Here is a 21857-nt window from a genome sequence, read left to right on the forward strand (position 1 = left end):
AGGAACCCGGCTTTTCTATCGCTTTGAGAAGATGATGATGATGATAAACTAGATGTTTAAGTACTACATTGTGTTGATTTCTGGGTGTTTTAAGCTCATAATTTGTGTTTCTGGGTGATGGATTGTTTTTTGATAGGAAGGGAAAGGAACCCGTGTTTTATACTTCCTCCATTTTTTTTTAATTGCACCATCTGGGATTTCACGCTTGCCAATGCACTATTTTAACAACTAATATCTCTCATTATACATTTCAAAAAATTATAAAAATTTGATGATTTGAAAGTATATTTCGAGACGAATCTAACAAGATCCCACATGAATATATTTTTCTTTACATATAATTCACAAAAAATAACTATATAAGAATATGTGAATAGTGCTAAAATCAAGATGGTGCAATTATTAAAAAATGGAGGAAGTATCTCTTTGAGAAGATAATGATGGTGATGTTAAATTAGATGTTTAAGTACTTCACTGTTATTGTTTTCTTTTGAATTTTAGTATGAAGGTTAAGGAGATTGATGCTATGGTAATTGGTCTATTTGTGTACTTTTAGGCTCACGTATTATTGTCGATAAAGGTGGCATTGGCCAAGACTCAATGTCTTAGTCCGGTCTTGTTCATAAATGTGCAACATTTTCAAGCAGTTCATCATGTAACGTTGAACCAATTAAACACTTACTCAATTTGAAATCAGGGCTGGAACCTTTTTGAAAATTTCAGGCCTAAAAAAAGAATTTTCTGATTTAAATCCAAAACAAAGTACTTAGTAATGGCTTTGATCTAAAATTTGATATGAGACTTACCTAGACAAAACTAGGATCTATATGAAACCAACCTAATTGTTTTGACAGGTCTAGCCTTGTTTCTGCTTATCTATCTTTTGTCATTGTTTTTCCTGCTGTGATCCGTACCCTCAACAGCATTTTTTGATTTGCAGCCAACTGGACTATGACTGACGTATGATTGTATGGTGTCCGACAATAAGACCGGAGTATTTTTGCTATGGAAATGCAGATCAACAAAAGAGTTCTTCTAAATGTCCATCCTAGTAAACCTGCTAATCCAGAGTCTTGAAATCTCAGAAACGGGCGTCTAAAATGTTCAAATTCTCGAGACAAAAGCTGCTTAGTTATTGCTTCATCTACTAGAGAATAACCGTTTGGTAAGCGCATCCCTCCCTTGTTATGAAGATGGAATTTTTCCACTAATGCGTCATTCATTGTTTTCTCTTAATGTTCCTTATGATGCTCACTTGCAGAAGTGAACTTATATGTACTTGTTCCAGAGAGAATTGACATTAACTGACGTATCGGATTCTAGAATGTTCCTTATTGACATTAATACTGTAGTTTTTTGTTTTGTTTATGTGAGTTCTAATGAATCTTGCATTCCTGTGGCAACTTGAGTTTTTCCCTTCTTAAATTGCCCCCAACCTTGTAGAAGAAATTGTTATGAAGTATGACGACTTTGACAGATTTCTGAAGTAATTATGTGGAATTTGTGTTGAAGTAATTATGTTGAATTTGTTCTGAAGTATGACGACTTTGATAGATTTGATGATCGGACATTATTTGACCCGGTTTATCTAATTTATCTCCTTAGATTCCCATGGTTATATATATTCATTCAAAATCTGAAGTATGACGACATTGATAGATTTGATGATCGGACATTATTTGACCCGGTTTATCTAATTTATCTCCTTAGATTCCCATGGTTATATATATTCATTCAAAATTTGCCAAAACATTGAAACAATAGCACTCCAGTTCCCAGGTTGCAAATCTTATAACTGCATATGAAGTTAGTAAACACTTCTTCTCTGAACACTCATTTCTTTCTTATAGGTTGCAGTACACAAAAGCCATAATTCCTGAAAGTACTGTCTTCATCCAAAATGTTACTCATTTTTCGTTGAATCTCTCAAAATAATTCAAAGTTTCCTCTAATGCTATGTTTTTATGACACATAATGATGTAAACGTGCATTTACCAAGTAGGGGTTTTCTGGGTTGTTATTAACTTAAACTTAATGGTCCTCTGATACAGTGATTGTAAAGTATCATAAGCTAACCATGAAAAAACTGTAATTGTAACCTTAATACATACTAATCACCCTTTTTTATTGTCGTGTTATCAAGAACCCTATTGTGTTAATGGTTCGGTTAATTAACATGAACAGAAGTACTTGTTACATGGTTATACAGTACAGTTAAACAGCTCGATCTCATTCTTATGCATTTCTAGGTTTGCAGCTTCTGAGCTACACTCTGCTTTGACTCCTCCACCATCTTTTCCAGTATCCACACGAGCAGTGGGACCCGCATCACCTTCATTCTCGTGTTGATGACATCCCAGAAAAAGTCAGTCAACATGGTCTCGAATCCTGGCACTTTAGCATAACCTGGGAAGTAATTAATGTCAATAATAAGATACCTGTTTTCTTCCCTTACATCTTTAATCATGTCAAAATTAAAAAGATGAAGCTTCGAAGCCTCTCTCAACCCTTTTGCTATACTGTGAATGAAACCCAATGAGGGCATCTCAGCCTCTTTTATGGATTCATCATCTTCATCCCCAGAATCAAAGTTTGAAATTTGAGAAAATGGCATGATATCTTCAAATTGAGCAGCAGTATCAGAATCAGAAACAAGAAAGTCAGGTAAAGACTTCCTTTTGACACATTTGACATGGTCTCCAGCCACATAAACCTTGAAAAGGACTCCTCCATGGTTCACGAATTCCTGCAGCACGACAGGTGGTTTGACTTTCTTCAACCCGTGGAAGGTGAACACGAGGGACATCTCGTGGGACTTAGCAGACAGAGGTTTGGCAATCACTGGGAAAGTCAACTCCTCCTCATCCATAGTAGTCAACAATGATTCTGGTGAGTCGTTACTTGCTTTAATCTCTACCTGTTGCAAGGATTAAAAGCAGCTTACATTTTAGATATCTAACCGGATAAAGAGTAGACCTGATCAACATTAGCCCGACCCACTGGCCCGGCCCGAAAATTTACAGGTACAATTTTTATGCCCGTTTTTCGGGCCTGGTCCGGCCTGAAATTTTAAAAAAATGGGAGGACTTTGGGCAACGCAAAACTACACTCTTTAGTTATAAATTTGACCCAGCCTAAAATGGCCCAAAAGCCTGGTATCTTAGGCTTGAAATAGCAGGGTAGGCACAAAACTGGCCCGAACCTTGGCCCGGTCCGACATAATGTGTTGAATTTTATAGCGCACCCAGGCCTGATCCGACCGACCTGAATGGCCCAAATAGTCGGTATTGTAGGTCCGAAATAGCGGGTTTAGCACAAAACCTAGCCCGAATCTTGGCCCAGCCCAACACGATGGGCTGATTTTTATGCCGTGGTCAGGCCCGCCCGGCCCGCATTTCGATCAGGTCAACAGGATATTAATTTACCTATTTGATCTTAGTAAGGGGGAAAAAAGTGATGAAATTACAGTCTGATTCGCACCTGTTTAGGTATCCCAAAGGAATAAGATTCAGTGTCTGATTGCTGAACAAGAACAGGAAGATGGTTCACCAATTCAAGCATGGAAACACGGTTGTTGAGCCGTTCAATGTCAGTGAGGGAATCAAAGATGACAGTAGTCGGGTATTTGGATTTGAACTGAGTCAGCTGAGCATCCCATTCATCCCCGTAAACCTTGTGGACTAGGCAGTCAAAGGGGCCTTGTTCAATGAGTGGCTTATCAACATGAACTTGAATAAGATGGATTCCTCGTTCTCTAGCGTGCACAATCAAAGAAGGCTGAATTACGGTCTCGACTTTGTTGGAGGGGATGGCATATCCTATTGTTCCACTCAGCTTCCTTTCCTCCTTCGACATGTTTATCTGCTGGTGGTGGTGGTGGTGGTGCTGCTGCTGCTGCTTCTGGTGGTAGTGGTGGTGGTGGTGGTGGTGCTGCTGCTGCTGCTGTTGCTGCTGCTGTTGCTGTTGCAGAAAATTCTGGTGAATTGGTGATCGAGAAAGAAAAGAAGCTGATGAATTAGGATTCTGCAGAACTGATTCGGAGGAAAGAAGGTAAGAAAGAGCTGAAAAGGTAACCAAGTACTCGACTTTTTATAGTTTTCAGCCTTAAAGAGGGAAGTTTAGAGAATTTGATTCCAAGATATACACTTTGAACAATTATATGTAGTATTAGAAAATACTTTCACATTAGTCACATTAGTGATAATAAATCTTGATGATGATGCAGTTTTATCTGCTTCTTTCAGAAAATTCTGGTGATTAAGAAAGAAAAGAAGCTGATGAATTAGGATTCTGCAGAACTGAAATGAAGGAAAGAAGGTAAGAAAGAGTGGAAAAGGTAACCATTTACTCAACTTTTTATATTTTTAGCCTTAAATAGGCAGGGGAAGTTGAGAATTTGATTCCAAGATATACACTTTGAACAATTATGTAGTATTAGAAAATACTTTCACATTAGTAGTGATAACAAATCTTGATGATGATGATGATGATGCGGTTTAATACTTTTTCTATAAAACACAGTCCAACGGAACGAAAGACGAATATTCGAAATTACTGATGTTGATTTAGTCCTTGTTTATGTGCTAATGGAGGATTCTACTTTGCCTAGTTGCAAATTTTCAAATGATTTCTACTAATAAAAGGAAAACAAACCCAAGAAAAAAGTAGGAAGCTTTAATTGTTAGATTGGCTGATATTCTAGCATCAGATTCCTGTTGTATATAATGAAGTACGCAGTACTATGATATACTGAGAAGAATAAACTCATAAAGGGTACAATTCCGATAAGAGAGAACATTACACAAAACAATGGCTGGAGAAATAACAAATTAGCGGATTAATATCGAGTGTTAATTAAGAGAATTGAGAACAATTATCGAGTGTTAATTAAGAGAATTATGAACAGACATCGCGTGTTAGTTAAGGGAATCTCTATTGTATAAGGGAATAGCTGAGGGTAATTTTGTAATCACACTTTTGGTGTCCCCTATGTAAAAGACAATAATACCCTCAGTTAATTCACAATTTAATTAATTAATGCCTCTACTAATTACAAAGTTTAAATTATCACTCCATTAATATAAAAGGCAATATAAAAGGCAAAAGAGAGTGTTTAAGACTTTAAGTTGATAATCAATCTCTTATAATTACGTTAAATTATTAAAAAAAATTGGTGGGAATATTAGTTAATTACGGAATTATTATCGTTTCGTTTTTTATGTTTTCAATTTATGCATCATTTGCGTTATTTTTCAAACTATGATCATTCATAAATCATAATTGTCTCAACAAATTTGATGGGTCTCAATCTATCGTTTCGGTTTTTAAGTTTTCAACTTAGGCCTTTTGTTGCTATAGATCTTTCATACCATTTTCTTAACTATTCAATTAGTTACGAAGTCTTGAAATAGGTATTAAGAAATTGGTTAAGATGCTTTCAAAAGAAGAAGAAAAAAAAAAGTAATTATTTTACGATAGTAAATATTAATTTCTCAATATCGGCCTACATGCATTCTAAAAATCCACGCACGCATCGCGTGCATAAAAGACTAGTTATGAACTAAAAGTTCTCGAGGAGACACTAATCTGCTTACGACGCAAAAAAAGAACTCTTGCCGGTCCAGTCAACTCTAATTGACAAAAAATTTAGGTACAATTGGTTGTGTCACCAAAACTTCTTTTTCACAGGCTTCAAATGACCAAATTAAATCAACAAAAGAAAATAGCCTTGTTGTACCTTGTAGACTTCTTTTTAGTTGGTTCTTGACAAATCCGATATTTTTTCATCTTTCATGCAGTTTATGAGGAGCAATTCTACCACGTACTACGTATATACATTTTATCTATAGATATGTCAAAATAACCATAAGTGTCACAATCTTATAATATCGTGTAAAAAAAACCACAAGTGTCACAAATCTTTTTACGTTCTAATTGATCCAAAAACCATGTATATATACAAGTATATAGGACACAATGTATGCAAGTTTTAAGTCTCAAACTATTCTCTCACGCTTGATATTAGGATTAGGAAATACTCTTAAAATGAACACGTAATAAATTTAGTGATAATTCTTTCTCATATCGATGTCAAAAAAAAAAAAATCTCATCTTTCTATTACAAACTATGTCAATTAACCTCTCCTCCCTCAAGCGAACATGTTTGAACCACTGCTACAACATTATCTTTTTCGCACAAAGTAAGCTATAGGGAACAAAATATGCAATCATATCTCAAATTGAAAAACAATTCATCAAACAAAACAAAATAATCACTACGAACAATTAATTAATTGAGATGAATTTTTTTTCTAAAGATGGAAGGATCAGATCAGAGGATTCGATATGGCTCATTTCGCTGAAGGTTGAACTTAAATGTGTTACAGATGGATTTGAAGCTTACGATACCCAAAAAAATGAGATGACTTTAGCCTACTAAATTAATTATATAATGTAGTTACTTCCCCAGATGGATATAGTTTTTTTTCCACTTTGTCCTAGCCCTTATGTTACGAGTTACATAGTTTAATCGTGCGTTTCTTGGGCATTAACTAAAAATAGTTGCAATTATCTCATTCCTTCCCCTTTGCGAACCAGATAAATCTTTAAATTACTTTGCACATATTTTTTTTTTTAAGATCTTGTAATTATTTTGGACTTTGTTAACTAAAATATTACAGAGTATAATTCTCTACCAAAGGTTACATAAGAGAGCACATGGTTTGGGTTAACTGACTGAGTATTTTCTTTAGAACATATATTCCATATGATTTTGTATGAAACAACAGTATTATGATTGTATTTAAGAAAGTTTGTAATGTTGTTCTTCTTCTTCTTGGATACAACCTATGTCGTCTACCTACATTTTAAATTTAGAAATATACATTTGAAACTTAGAAATACAACATTTGAACTCATGACATTGTTATTTTAGCATAAATTACTTATTCACTAGGCTATGTGATACGATTAATAAAATAAAATAATTATTATTAGTCAATTATACAATTGCACTTATCCAGGTAGCCTTGGGCATCGCCTGAACAGAGATTTGTTCCATAATGTTCCTCACTTTTCCCTTATGCGCGGTCTCCAATGCACTACTTTGACCGTTAATAATTTTAATTTCGTATTAGTAAAAATTATAAAAAAAATTGATATTTAGAAAATTTATATTGAAACGAATCCAATGATATCCCACAAGTTAACATTTATACTCTTAATCATACTATTAATTACGGTCAAAGTTTAAAAACTTTGACCATATGAATAGTAAACATGAGGAACATTATGGAACAGAGGGAGTACAACTCAATGTTCCAATTTATATCATAATATAAGTACTTCAATTAAGGCACTATTTGTTAACTATGATAAGAAATGATTTTTTTTTCAACTTTTTTTATACGGAAGTAGCGTATACTAATCAAAATTAAAGATATTATTGATCAGCATTGTGCACTAGATATTGTTAAAATGACTTTAGATCTTGTGAAAAATACTTGAAGTGATTTTAGCAACAAAAAAAAAGAAAGGCAAAAAGTAACTTTGTCACGTGTGAGCACATGAAACTGAGCTTTACTCACATATAATGGAACAAAGCCCATGAAACAAATGGTTGGGCAATTTAAAAGCCCGTGAAACAAATGTAAAATAGGACTTGGACTCTTCAATAACGGGTTGGGCTGGGCTTTGAAATCCATAATACCATTTTGTGTTCAGCAGCCCGTATTACAAAATGCCACGGTGGCAAGTACGGAGATTTGTCAGAAATTTGAAATGCTAAAAGATTCCTTACGAGGTTTGATCTCATTTCGAAAAAGTTTTAAATGGAGTTCCAAATCTTGGAAAATTGCATAACATGCCCCTATATTTCTTATTAATTGCAGGTTGCACTATTCAGCATATTTGAAGTAATTTTATAGCACTAGTTTATGCCAATTTAACGCATAGGTAATTTTATTATTTTATGTACTCCTTATCCAATTTGCATTTTAAATCTTTAATTATTTGTTTGATTTGCGAGTTCGATTTGAACTTTCTATGATTGGCATTTGTATTAAAAAAAAAAAAAAGTGTGCCCGTATTACTCAATTTTTAATAGGTTAATTGTATTAAACCCATCCAAAAATATTCACCACCAAATTGACCCAGTGTTATATATTATCTTGTCAAATTCATGACATATTTGCAATTTTGAATTAGGAAAGTACCAACTACCAAGTCTCCAAACAACAACAATAAGCGTTCAAAATAATAACTTATCCAAAGTAAAAATATTATTGAACTGGTTCTATTAACTTAAATTTTGGGTTTCGTTATTGTTGACATAAATATAGGGATGAAAACTTTAAGTTACTACCTTAAACATAATTTAAGTATCGTAATTACTATCTTTAAATTACCTTTTAAAAATATTGTTTACCGTAATTACTACTCATGCCAATCGGGTTGGTTAAACTAGATAAACGTCGTGGCTAGGAGTAGCACGTGGTATACTAAGGCTAAGTTCTATTCAACATATTTTTACTTATTTCAGAAAACAAGCTCAGACATAAGTTCAGAAAAAAATAATGGCTACCCAAGTATGATTTATACTAAAATAAATTTTGATAATTTTAGATAAGTTTAGGTAATACAAGTTCATGAAAAATAAGTGAAAAATAAAGTGAATAGAAATCACCCTAATTTTAAATAAATATTCAATTTATTGTTCACCTTATTTTAGGAAAAATAGGTAAGATAAGGGCTAGTACAATTTATAACGAAAATAAGTTTTGATAAATTTTAAAAATTCAGATAATATAAATCCAGTAAATATACATAAAAATTAGGTGAATGAAATGCATATCTTATTTTTCATTCTTGCTTGAACCTGCACCCAATTGCGTTAAAAACATAAGTTATATGATTTATATCGGGTTAGGGTTTAATGTTCGATCTATTTGGCCGATAATTTGTTGGTATAGTAGCCCTTTTGTTAAAAAACTCGATATAGTAGCCCTTAAATGATACGGAGTAATATTGTCTCCGTTCTTGCGTTAAAAACATAAGTTATACGGAGTATTTTTACTACTTTAAGCACAAATGTCACACTCACCTTAAACTCAAAATTCATGATATTCCCATTAACAAAAACCACATTCTCATGAATCTCATGATACATCTAGCCATCTAGTTCAAGAGGATCAATCAATCAAATCTTAATTAGCATGACAATTACCCAAAGTTACAAGGATCACTTTGCAAAAAAATTAACCATAAAAGCTCACAAAAACTCACCTTTTTTGTACGACGTATACGACGCGTATTACGCAAATCAATGCTTTACTTCACGCGCATAAATCCTTCCTATATCTCACGCCTCTCTCTCATTGGTTAGCTCTTCAAACAATTTTACACCTGTCAAACACGACTGTAGCGTGTGGATGGTTTACCTTTCTGTGCGAGTGAAGGTTTTACTGCTCACTGATTCCGAAAAAATAGAAAAAAGCAAGTAAAATATTTTTAATACTTATCTTCTTAAAGGAGGGTCTACTTTGCTTCTTGAGCAGGCAGCCATATAAATGTTTTTATTTTCTCTCTCCTCTGAAAAATATTCAGACCAAATTTTTTCAGAAAAAACTTTTTTTTGTTTTTTTGAATTTTCATTTTCAATTTTCAATTTCCCTCTTCGTCTTTCTTCTTTGGAGGGAAAACCAGGAAACTTTGAAATCTTCAAAAACTCAAAAAATTAAGTTTTATTAATAAATTAAACTATTTTTTTTGCCTGTTCTGAATCATCTTCTTCTTCTTATTCTGTTGATTTTTGAAAATAAATTTAGGGTTTTTGTCTTCTCCCTCCTTCTATCGTAAATTAACTGTTCTGGGTTTGTCAGAGAAGTCCAAAATCGAGCTCAGGTAACGTTTAATTAGCTCATTTCAGCTTACATTTGAAGTTTGAATCTTGTAATTTTTCCTGGGTTTGAAATTTGTAGGGTTTGTTTTTGTGGGCTACGTTTGAATTATATTTCACTGTATTTTGTGATAATTTGTATTTTGCGGTTGAGATTTAGTGTGAAATCTGGTTAAGTTTGTTTTGAGATTTATGGTGGAGTAATTAATTAATGGGGTTTTAGTTGTTTGCATGATTTGATAGATTTGGAGGTTCTAAATCTTGGTACTCATCTCTGAGTTAGGTAGCTGTATTTGTATTCTAAACTGGGAAATTGTTTATTTATATTCACCATGAGGCATTTTTTATTATGATTTTGTAACTAAGATTGAATTTTTGGGATATGGGATGTGTTTTGAAGTTAGGACTGAGAATGCAACTGGAGTTGGCACTATAATGTATTTAATTCAGTTGCTTTTTCAGTGCTAAACCACTTTCTGGGTGTTCTTTTAGTGGTTTTGAGCTCTCAATCTGTGGTTTTGCTGCATAATTTGAAAAAAAAGAGAGCTGATTTCACTGTAGTTGGTTATGAGATGTGATTGATTGTTAGTAGACAAGGAGAAAATGGGAAACTGGGTAGCTTTTTCGCCTTTGGAGGTTATGAATATGATGTAATTGGTCCATGTAGTAGTATTTCTTGCACAATTATTTTGGGTATACATCGATATACGGTATAATTTTGATTTTTGAGAGTTTGGTACATGGGTGAAACTTCATGAGTATCCTGTTATGCTCCCAGTTCTATTGTTAGGTCCATTAGCAGGCGACTCCCGGATCTTGATATTTGAGTATCGCTGTAGAATATCTACAACCGGTATTCAAAGTATCATTTGTAGGTTGATTGTTTTCGGGGTTAGTGTTTTACTAGAATATAGAAGAAAGTTGTATGCTGGAAGTGTATTTCATATCAACTTTATCAAGTGGGATATTGCATGACTATAATGTCTATATGAGGCCTTTTACATAAACTTGCTGCATTTTCGAGCAGTTCACTCTGCAATGTTATGTCTGGTTATCTCTACATTATATGTTTTTTTTGGCCCTGATCCTTCCTTACTCCCAAAAGAGATATTTGGTTTTGCAGTCAAACCTCCATAGTTGGATTCTGACTCAAGGTGTGGTGAATAATAAGTCCAAAGCATCTTGACTTTGGCAATGCAGACCAAGAAGAGAGTTTCTTCTAAAAGTTCGGCTCGAGAGCCTTCTAGCACAAGAACACTGAGATCTCAGAAGAAGGAATCTGAAAATGTTCCAGTTCTCGAGAATAATGCTGCAACGTTTATTACCTCATCCGCTAGAAAATCTACCTATGGTAAGAAAAACCCTATTTCTTTCTAAAGATACAATGTAATTGTGGATATGTCATTGCCACAGTTCTGTTTGCATGTTCCTGGCCTTCCTGCAGTAGCTTTCTTGCAATACTTAGAATTTGTACCCGAATTGATATTACTTAAGAGTCTTAGACACAGGATGTGATATGTAACATATGAAAGACCATAACCCGTTGATGTCTCTAATTCATTCATCTGATACAAGTTTTGCATTTGTCCAACTTCATGTGTTGTATGTTGAAATTTCTCCACCTGCATAATTTAAGCTTGTGACAAATTTCACAGAATGTTGCAGGCAAAGCTGTACTCTTAGGAGGTTGTCCAACAGACTTATCTTAGGTTGTTCCATGTGTAACTGCTGTAGTTGAAGGGCTCATACACAAGCATTCTCATTTCAAGCTTTTGAAAAGTCTCTTACACTAACATGTGAGGTCAAAAACGAGTTTTGAGTCGCAAAGTACCGTGTAGCCGGATCTTCAGTTTATTGAAAAAGCTAATATTTGATTTTTTATATTTTAATATTGGAGTCTGTTTGATTTGACAATTTATTATCACTAATTTTAAACTGATGACCAAGTAAGAATCTGTGCCTTGTGGCTATGCTCTAATTGGAGTCCGTTTGATTTGGCAATTTATTCCATGTAATAATGTATGTTGACCATATATGTATTATCATCTCGTTGTTTTGTCTTCAGGTAGGGCTGTAGCTAAGAGAGATGTAGATTCTGCTACTGTAAGCTTGACCTCGACATTCAGTTTGTTGGAAGATGATGCATGCAATGTGTCTTTGGTTACTGATGATGTTAGTAATGGTTCTACAGTTCTCAAGGTAATTTTCATTTTTTGGTAGAAAGAGAACCGAAAATGTTAGACATAACTTAATACTAATCTGTTCTTAATTAGGCTGTTTCAAAAAGAACTGCTAATCTTTTATAAATGACTACGTTTTCTTGGACTCTTGGTCATGTAAAGCTTAAATGTCTTATCTTTTTAATTTATCCGACATTGATTCTGTATCTACACGATACATTATAGGAACGTAATGAGGAGACTGCTCAGTGTGATTCGGGCACTATATTTTCACCATCATTTCACTTGTCAAAAGGTGCCGGGGAGGATGTTATGGATGCAGGTGAGTCCTACATCTATCCAAAGATGCAATCTTTCATGTGCGGAATATACTTTTTTTTGAAGCAGAATTGTATGGTGTCAAACGGAACACATGATAAGTTATTGTGAACTTATGCTTTTCCAATACAATCTCTAACTATGTAGAAACGAAAGAGGCATGCATGTCTTCAGAAGTTTCAGCAATTTATCTTGCTATGAAGAACTCAAAACTGGAATGCTTAGACGAGTATGGACAAGATTCTATGATGGTTGATGCATCTGTGGAGGAAGAGGAATATTATGAGGAAATTGATGACTTTGATCCATACTTCTTTATAAAGAACTTACCCGCATTGTCAACAGTTGTTCCAACATTTCGACAGATGCTGTTACCTAAACAAACACGAAGATGTCCCCCTAACACTCTTGTCTTGGACCTTGATGGTATGTAACTTAATTGTATTCTATGTTACTCGGACTTGGGATCTCATGAGACCCGGGTACGTGTCAATTATTTGACTCGGCTGTTTTAAAAAAAAAAAAAAAAATCAATATTTTAAGGATATTTACCACCTTTTTAAGTTTCATGATTTTGTATTTACCACCTTATAAAATGTAATTTCATATTTACCACCTTAATTTTATGAAATGTTTTAAATTTACTACCTCTTAACGGTTTTCATCAAAGTTTCGGTTCATGTGAACCTTGTTTAACTAACTTCTTCAATTGAAAACCTAATGAAAGGGGAGGAAAATTAAAGAAGTTGGTTAAGTGGAGCTCACATGGATGAAAAATCGTTACAAAGTACTGAAATATGAAATCACATTTTATAAGGTGGTAAATACAAAAAACTGAAACTTCGGTGGTAAATATGAAAAAATTCCATATTTTAATTCCAAATGCTGAGTCCGAGCAACATAGTTTGATTGATAAACGTCGGTTCACCAAAGCTTCACAGCATTATAGACTTGGTCTAAACTGAAAGTAAACCTGTTTTTATGCAGAGACCTTAGTCCACTCCAGTCTCGAACCTTGTGGTGATGCAGACTTCACATTTACAGTAAATTTTAACGAGAGGGACCATACTGTATATGTCCGTTGTCGACCCTACCTTCAAGATTTCATGGAAAGGGTTGCCGGCCTTTTTGAGATAATTATTTTTACCGCGAGCCAAAGTATTTATGCTGAACAGCTTCTCAATGTGTTAGATCCGAAGAGGAGGGTGTTTCGTCATCGTGTATTTCGCGAATCATGTGTTTTTGTGGATGGAAACTACTTAAAAGATTTGTCAGTTCTTGGTCGTGATTTATCACGTGTTATCATTATTGATAACTCCCCACAGGTATTCGTTCTAACTTTAGCTCATTTTCCCACGGTTTTTGTATGTGTTTAGTTTCTATGGTAGGTTTCATTCTTAGGCTGCAGCTATACGTGCTTCTGTAATCCCCAAATCCCTAGTTAATTAACTCATTGATGGCATTGTAATCTGAAAATTCATTTCAAAATTATGGTTTTAATCAGCATAGTTTTCCATCAAACTTCATACTCCCTCCATCCCTAAATGTTTTTCCCGTTTCCTTTTCCGCTTTGTTTTGGTAGAAAGGAATCGGAATGAAAAGAAAAATATGGGTTCATGTGCTTGGTTTCAAAAATTAAATTGGATTTGATGGGAAAGGAGGGGAAATGGAAGGCAAACATCATTAATAAAATTCCTCCCTAAAGTGGGGGAATTCGGAAGATAAGAGAAAATTAAAAGTTCGCAAATAATTTTCCTTTCTTTTCCGAAAATAAATTATTTTTTCTTTCTCTTCCCTTCCTTCACTAATGTTGAACCAAACAAAACCTTGAGGTGTCCCAAAATGATATTCCCATTTCTTTTTTTCCTTCCTTTTTAATCTTCCCTTTGTAATCCTTGTGTTTATAACCTTGTAATTCTATTGGTTTATTAGTATTAGTTGTCTGAAATTCTAAGGAAAACTGATCTACTTACAGGCATTCGGGTTTCAAGTGGACAACGGAATTCCCATAGAGAGTTGGTTCGATGATCGTTCAGATGAAGAACTACTGCAGTTAATTCCATTTCTGGAGAGCTTGGCTGGGGTTGAAGATGTACGGCCTATGATTGCACAAAAGTTCAATCTGAGACATAGAGTTGCTGCTGCTGTTTATCCATCTTCTAATTCAAACAGAGGGGATCCTTTCGAAAGGTAAGTTTGTCTGTGTTTCGAAAGATTTTCTGGTGTCCCAAATTGTAATCAAGTAGTAGCTGACTGGAAAAAGAAAAAAAAACTTACTGGACGATGATCAACGTTGTGTAATCTGCTGTTAAAAACATTTGTAATTTTCTTATTCATCCGAGCTTGCTATGTTACTCAGATTATATTAGGTATTTGTTACCATGAAACTTCACTCTCTGTCAAGTGTTGTTAAACATGTATTGTGATCCTTATACATGTACTGAGCAGTTTAATAAATCGCGTTCTTTCTTCTATTATCAATCTGTTTCTCCGTTTTAAGATATCGTTCGTTATTTTATACTGTGTTTATGAGAATGTGATTTATGAAATTAGGTACGGAATTGGGTAAATTATTAGGGATAAATTTGTAATGTATTTGAAGGCATGAACTAATAATACTACAAAGAGTTCAAATGCATGATTGTAAATGGTGAAATGAAGACATTTTTGGCTGGATTCAGGAAATCTCTAGTCTTTCATACTCCACCACTCATTTCTGCTTGTAATCTTTCAATTATGCTTGTATGGAAATATGTCACATCATGGGCTTATGCAGGAGACAAATTTGGACGGTGGTGCTTTGTAAGACAAAACCAATACTACTACGTATTATTTTTGTTCATTTGAAGGTTAAATGAGCAAACAAAAATAGCATTAAACGAGAAAAAAAAATTGGAGTAATGTTAAAAGTGCAATAGGTTGTATAACAAAAAGAAAAAAAAAATTGACAATTTGACATCAATAGTCTCAACTATGAGCGGTCTACTTTAAGAGGTTTTAACTTTTTTAATTTATTGATGGCTAATTCTAATTTTTAGACCATTTTAATATGTACTCATCCGTACTTAACATGCTCAAATGCTCAATCGACTAATATAGTAACGATGTAACGTGAATGCAAGCACGAGTTGAGTTAAAAGAGAAATGATTTGTCTTGATCCCTTAGTACTAGACTTGGTTAAAAGGTGGGTCGAGTTTGGGCTGAGCCTCAAAAATCAGCCCATCGTGTTGGGCCAATTTTATGTGCCCAAAACCTGCTTATTCGGGGCAAAAGTAGCAGGCTTTTCACACCTTTTTCGAACAGGGTCAAATTTACGATTAAAAAGTGTAATTTTACGTTGACCAAAACCCGATTAAATAAGTTAAAATATCGGGTCGGATCGGGCCAGAAAACAAGCCTAAAATTTTGCCCCAAATCCGCTAATTTTTGGGTTGGTCGAGTGAGGCCAGTATACCGGACTCGTGTTAATTTGGTCTACTTAATACTTAGAAGCAATACTCACTCTTTGAGTTCATAAGAAGATTCCATCTCCTCATAAAGATACCAAATTCCTAATTTAATCACCTACCAAGATCCATTTTCCACCATTAGATCATAAGAATTTTATAGATCTCTCTACCATCTTCCTACAGTACAAAAATATATACCCCCAAAGCCCAATCAAAAGATTCCCCATCTCAACTTTTCTTCCCACTCTTTTTTTTCCATCACTTTCTTCAAGAAACTTCTGCTCCTTTCGATCTTCCCAAAGGTAAAATATTTCGTCCAAATCATCTCAATTTCTCCCCCTTTCCTTATATATTTCAATAATCTAATTCTGGGTTTTCTATGTTTTTGTTAAATTTGTGATTCTTATTTAGAAAAAAACAAAAATGGAAAACAGTGATGAAACGAAGAACAGGCAACAAGAATTGAAACACCTAGGTTTTGTGAGAGCAGCTACAATCAACACAATCGTGTGGTTAACAAGTGTTTATGGTTATGCTAAGATTAATTCTGGGCCGTTGAGATCAGCTGTTGGAACTGTTGAAACTGCTGTTACTACTGTGGTCACCCCTGTATTCAGTAAATTCAAGGATGTTCCTGATCAAGTCCTTGTTTTTCTTGATCAAAAGGTATACCTTTTTCTTGTTTGTTTATGTTTTCTGTGTGGATTCGATCTGAAGTCTTGTGTTCATTTTTTATGGGTTACTTGATTTTTATATTGTGTAATTGGTTTATGGTAATCTAGCATTAGGTGAAAAAGCTTAAACTAACATTAAATCAATTTATCTTGTGTTCATGTTGATTGCTACACATAATAAAAACATACTCAATATTTGATTAGCTTTAGAAAATCACCTTAATCATATTTGTTGCGAGCTCTTATTTTGCTTGTAATATGGATGCTTAATATTTGTATAAATTGATTGTTATGAATAATCGAGTAGCTAGTGTGAGTAATATTAAGTGATCAACATGAGTTAGTTCGGAAATGGTTGCATAAAATGATTTAGTGGGACACTTGGACATGTACCCTTTGTTCGTTACGAATAATCGAGTAGCTAGTCGAAGTAATATTAACCTAAGCTAGTTAGGAAATTGTTGCATAAAATGATTGAGTTAGACACTTGGACATGTACTGATATACCGTTGTTTGTTACAATAGTTGAGTAGCTAGTTTGACTAGTATTAAGGGTGCGTTCTGTTCCCTTGATTTTCACTCATCTATTCATGAACTTATTTCATTTATAAATTGAAGTTGGTACTCTTATTTTCCCCAAACTTTATCTTTATCTAAACTAAACTGAACTTATTTTTCCTGAAATAAGTGGAAATAAGGTGAACATAACAGAGACTAACATAGCTAGTGCGGAAATAGTTATTGTAATTTCATGCTTGCTAAGATCTTTGCCTCACTGAGTTCCTATATATGTATCAATTCTTAAAGCTTTCAAATTTAGTTCCACTATTTTCAATTTACATTATTTGGTGTGTAAAATCATTTTCCCAATGATGGAAAACCATCTTCCCTGCCAAATGAAGGGAAAACTGTTTTCCTTCCTTTTGCCTCATCTCTCTTGTACATTCTTTTCACTACTTGCTTACTTTCACTTTCATTTTCCTTTTGTTTCTTCGTTTTTCTTACAAGAAACCAAACAACGGAAAACTAATTTTGGAATTGTGTTTTCCATTATAAATTGTTTCCATGAAAATCATTTTACACTGAAAATGTTTTACCCCCAACCAAACGGAACCTTAACGTATCATTTGATGTACTATATACTCTGATAGCAAAAGTGATTCTCCTATCAGACAATCTTCAATTGTAAACCAAAGTCATATATTTTGCGTTCTTGTCTTTTTTTGATGTTTTGATTGTTTGTTTTGTTTATCAGTTGCAAGCTCGTTATTCTCGATTCCTCCCATTGATTACAGTCCATCACCTTAATCAATATTCACAGAGGTTTACAAGAACATACTGTCTAACATTGATAAAACCTAACTTCTAAAAATTTCAACTGTGTTTTTGTACAGGTTGATATGGCTAGTACCAAATTCGATGACCACGCCCCTCCATTAGCCAAACAGGTGCTAACCCAAGTCCACATTGTGATCAATCAAACAACCCAACTAGCCAAAGAGGTCGTTCACCAAGCCCGAGCCGGGGGCCCGTTAGCAGCTGCCCAATACGCTGCCAACGAATCAAAGGAGTTAGTTCTTAATCAATCAGTAAAAATCTTTTCAAAAATCGATAATTTCCCACTCATCCACATGATAACCGAGATGACAGTACCAACAGCAGCACATTGGTCTGAGAAGTACAACAACTTCATCTCAGACTTACGAGGGAAAGGGTACGATGTTTTCAGCTATGTTCCGTTGATACCGATTGATGAGATCACCAAGGCTTTTAAGCAGTCGGAGGGTGGACACGAAGGTGGTGGTGGTGGTGGTGCTGCTGCTGATGATGATGTTGATGATTCCTCAGATGGTGAAATGGCCGAATCACAATGAAATTTAGGACTAGTATTATGTTGTAAAACTGCTAAATGTATGCAAATGTTTGTGAAAACATGAAGATTAGCAATGTGTATTTATATTAAAATTATATCAAGCACTGTCTTCTTCTGCAAAACTTTGTTCATGCATACTCTGAATGAGAATCGAGCTTAGCTTTTACGAGTTTTTAGTGTTCTGTTATGTAGGGAATTCGCCTGGGAAGACTGCCGGAAAACCCGTATAAGGTGCTGTTTGGTTGTGACTTGTGAGTTGTACATTCTGATTCTGGTGGTTGTTTAGTGAAGTCTTATACAGTAATTGATTGCTTCAGGGAAAAGGTGTTTAAATTTGCAAATATTCCACTTGAGAAAGAAGAAACAGAAGTTTGACGGTGATGGTGATGGTGATGGTGATCGTGATCAGTGGCGGATACAGAGGGTTTAAGTGGGGTCACGTGACACCACTTGTCAAACCTTTTTACCTAAATTTAGGTAACTTTTCATTTTTTTTAAAGTGCTTAATTTTAGTTAATTTTTAAGTAGTGATCGCACTATCTATATTTTCTGGATTCCTTGATGGTGGTTGAGGCCTTTAGATTATCTTTTTGGTGTTAGCACCCGGTTCACCCTTATGGCTAATCCGGATTCGGGGCGATTGTTGTTGTGGGGGATTAAACACTGGTCTTTCTTACCAAATTCAGCCTCGGTCACCACTGAATCAACAGACAATTGGTGAGGCCTTTGGATTATGTTTAGGGCAAAAGTGAAGGTAAGTTTGAGAGGTGGGGTGAAGGATTCTTGTTTTCCTTGTGTTTTCTCTTTCAACACATAAATTAAACAACTTTTCAGAGAATCTACTTTCTCTGAAAAATGGCAGATAATTTGGTTCATACAAATATAATTAGTTAATGGAAAAGGGGAGACACTTGAGATTGACTCTCTAATTTGATCCCAATCGTGGTTTGTGAGCTTTTTGTTAGCTGTTGGTTGAATCTGATGCCTTTCTCTTTTCTCTTGCCATGATGATATTTTACACGGTTCTAATTTTCTGCTTGTGTTTGGTCCCCAAGACTATATATATATGAACTCATACCAACCCCTTTTTTCTCCCTTCATCCACAATTAGAAACTTTGTGTTATTTGTGGGGCATACATACGCCTCTATTCATATTACAACCTAGATATCTTACAATTCGCAGACTTTTTAAGTCATATAGACTTCTTCTGTGTTAGATCATATAACTCAGATATAACATAGCTCTACCAGTACCAGTTTGATTATCAACCATGTCAAACCAGCAACCACGCCCTTGGTTTCGTTTAGCCACCCTAGCCCGAACCTCTCAACCACAGGCTCCGGTTCCAACACCAGCACCAGCACCAGCACCAGCACCAGCACCACGGCCTCAAACACAACCACCGTCTCCATTTCCTCGACCTACCCTTACCCGACCATTTAGGCCTCCTCCCGCTGCTAATCAGCCTCCTCCTCCAGCTAAAGAAGCTGCTCCTGCAGCTCCGGCCTCGTTTGCCTTAACTCCTCCCCAACCCTCTGCCACTCGTCCTGCCCCTGCTGCTGCTGCTGCCACTACTCCCTCGCCTTCTCCTCCCCCCATCACCACCACTTCAGGACCAAGAGCTCCTTCTGCCACCACTCCCACTCCATCTCTTCCTCCACCCATCACCACCTCCTCAGGACCAAGAGCTCCTTCTGCCACCACTCCTTCCTCTCCTCCACCCATCACCACCACTTCAGGAACAAGAGCTCCTGCATCCCCTCCTGTCTCTGCAATTCGCTCTCCTGTCATGATCACCAGAACTACCACAACAACAACAACTCCTGCAACTCCTGTCCCTGCTATTCGTTCAATCACTACAACTTCAACACCAACAACTCCTGCATCTCCTGTGACTCAAAAGTCCCCTCCTACCACTTCAATGCCATCACCTCCTAAACCAAATATTCAACCTTCTCCACCTTCTTCAACTCCACCTTCTCCTTCTCCTCCATTGGGCCCTCGAAAAATATCATTTCCTTCCATGAAACAAGTCACTCTTTCTCCTCCGAAATTACCATCTACTCCTTCACCTCCTAAACTCTCATTTTCCTCCAACAATCAAATCATACCTCCTATGCCACCAACTCTTTCTCCTCCACTTAAAGCTTCCTCTCCACCAAAACCCTATAATGGTGCTCCATTTGCATCATCAAAATCAGCTAATCCACTTCCAGAAACTCCTCCTCAATCACCAAAGAACAAACCTTATGTTTCTCCTCCATCTCCCTTTACTCTTCCCCCTTCACAACTCAAGTCTGAATTCCCAACTGAAGCAGAAAAGAATACAGTCCTTGTGCAGGAAACTACTGCAGGGAAGCCGAAATCTATTCGCCAGAAACCTCAAAGTGGAAACTATGCCAAACCAAAAGAAAGAGACATTTATAACAACAAGAAGTTATCAACAACAGATTCTGAGGATAGTAGTAGTAGTGGAATGAGAGTCATAACCATTACTGGTGAAAACAAAGGTGCAATCATGGAACTTGGGTTTTCCTCACCCAAAAGACATGGTTCTTCTTTGAATAGTTCTCACAAGATCATAAATGGTGCTGACAAATCAGAGGAAATGTCTAAGCTGAAGCAAGGTAAGGGTAGTAATCGTCATAATAATGAAGAGGTGAAACCGGTGCATGCTTACACCAACAGTAATGTGCAAGGAATTAATAGCTCTATCATCTTCAACAGTACCTTATCACACCATGATCCTGGAGTTCATCTTTCTGTCACACGAAACCCATTGAACGGTCATGGTCATGGTCATGGTCATGGTTTACAGCTCAAGGAAAAAGAACAATGGTTTTCTGAATAGAATTTTAAGGGAATAAAGGTGATTGAAGTTAGTAGACAGAATCAGGTCATAAGAAAGATTTAAATTCTGATTCCTTGCATTCCACTTCATACAAAATCTAAGTGCTGGGATTCCTGATGGTTGATGTATGTCTGTCTCAAATCTAAGTGGAGGAAACCAATTAAGAATGTTATGTTAATAATTAATTCAATTGTTATAATTTAATATGTTTACCTTCTTCTGTTGTCTAGAGTGATGGATTGAGAATAAAGTTTGTAATTTGATGCTTCTTGTTAAGGAGTACGTTTATTCCTGATAAATTGTTATTGTGTGTGATGTATTGAACAGCATGTCCCAACCGTAAGCGGCGGAAAAAAATAAAAAAAAATTCCTCTGTTCTATAAGTATCGCATCATTAGACTTTTATACTATTCATACTATGTTATTGACCGTCCTTTGCATATATACGTAAAAAAATATGTAATCATGTAGGATATTGTCAAAAAAAATATGGATATATATTTTCTAATAATATATATATATATATATATATATATATATATATATATATATATATATATATATATATATATATATATATTAGGTTGAGGACCATCATCCTGAAACTTTTTAGC

General features: G+C 35.2%; 4 protein-coding genes across 6 annotated transcripts; 3 read left to right on the top strand and 1 right to left on the bottom strand.

Moving 5' to 3' along the window:
• Positions 1-1975: 1975 nt before the first annotated feature.
• Positions 1976-4486, bottom strand: LOC110794403 (inositol-tetrakisphosphate 1-kinase 1-like). The gene is made up of 2 exons (XM_021999383.2): positions 3481-4486; positions 1976-2917 (listed from the first exon to the last, which is right to left on the bottom strand). Exons 1-2 carry the CDS (start codon positions 3853-3855, stop codon positions 2246-2248), a joined length of 1047 nt encoding a protein of 348 aa, XP_021855075.1. The 5' UTR covers positions 3856-4486; the 3' UTR covers positions 1976-2245.
• Positions 4487-9547: 5061 nt separating this feature from the next.
• Positions 9548-14870, top strand: LOC110794432 (uncharacterized). Of its 3 annotated transcripts, none has more exons than XM_021999415.2 (7): positions 9548-9900; positions 11019-11246; positions 11961-12094; positions 12301-12397; positions 12541-12819; positions 13381-13718; positions 14369-14870. In XM_021999415.2, exons 2-7 carry the CDS (start codon positions 11090-11092, stop codon positions 14585-14587), a joined length of 1224 nt encoding a protein of 407 aa, XP_021855107.1. In that variant the 5' UTR covers positions 9548-9900; positions 11019-11089; the 3' UTR covers positions 14588-14870. The 3 variants fall into 3 exon arrangements, with proteins under 3 accessions (XP_021855107.1, XP_021855115.1, XP_021855121.1); XM_021999423.2 differs by having other exon boundaries at positions 9556-9900; positions 11001-11246; XM_021999429.2 differs by having other exon boundaries at positions 9556-9900; positions 11067-11246.
• Positions 14871-15983: 1113 nt separating this feature from the next.
• On the top strand, positions 15984-18559 carry LOC110794454 (REF/SRPP-like protein At1g67360). The gene is made up of 3 exons (XM_021999439.2): positions 15984-16145; positions 16255-16509; positions 17912-18559. Exons 2-3 carry the CDS (start codon positions 16267-16269, stop codon positions 18389-18391), a joined length of 723 nt encoding a protein of 240 aa, XP_021855131.2. The 5' UTR covers positions 15984-16145; positions 16255-16266; the 3' UTR covers positions 18392-18559.
• A 1103-nt stretch (positions 18560-19662) lies between these two features.
• LOC110794424 (vegetative cell wall protein gp1) lies at positions 19663-21243 on the top strand. Its single transcript, XM_021999405.2, has one exon. It carries the CDS (start codon positions 19663-19665, stop codon positions 21241-21243), a length of 1581 nt encoding a protein of 526 aa, XP_021855097.2.
• The last annotated feature ends 614 nt before the right edge of the window (positions 21244-21857 follow it).

This window comes from Spinacia oleracea, chromosome 1 (assembly GCF_020520425.1).
Source record: "Spinacia oleracea cultivar Varoflay chromosome 1, BTI_SOV_V1, whole genome shotgun sequence".
NCBI lineage: Eukaryota > Viridiplantae > Streptophyta > Magnoliopsida > Caryophyllales > Amaranthaceae > Spinacia > Spinacia oleracea.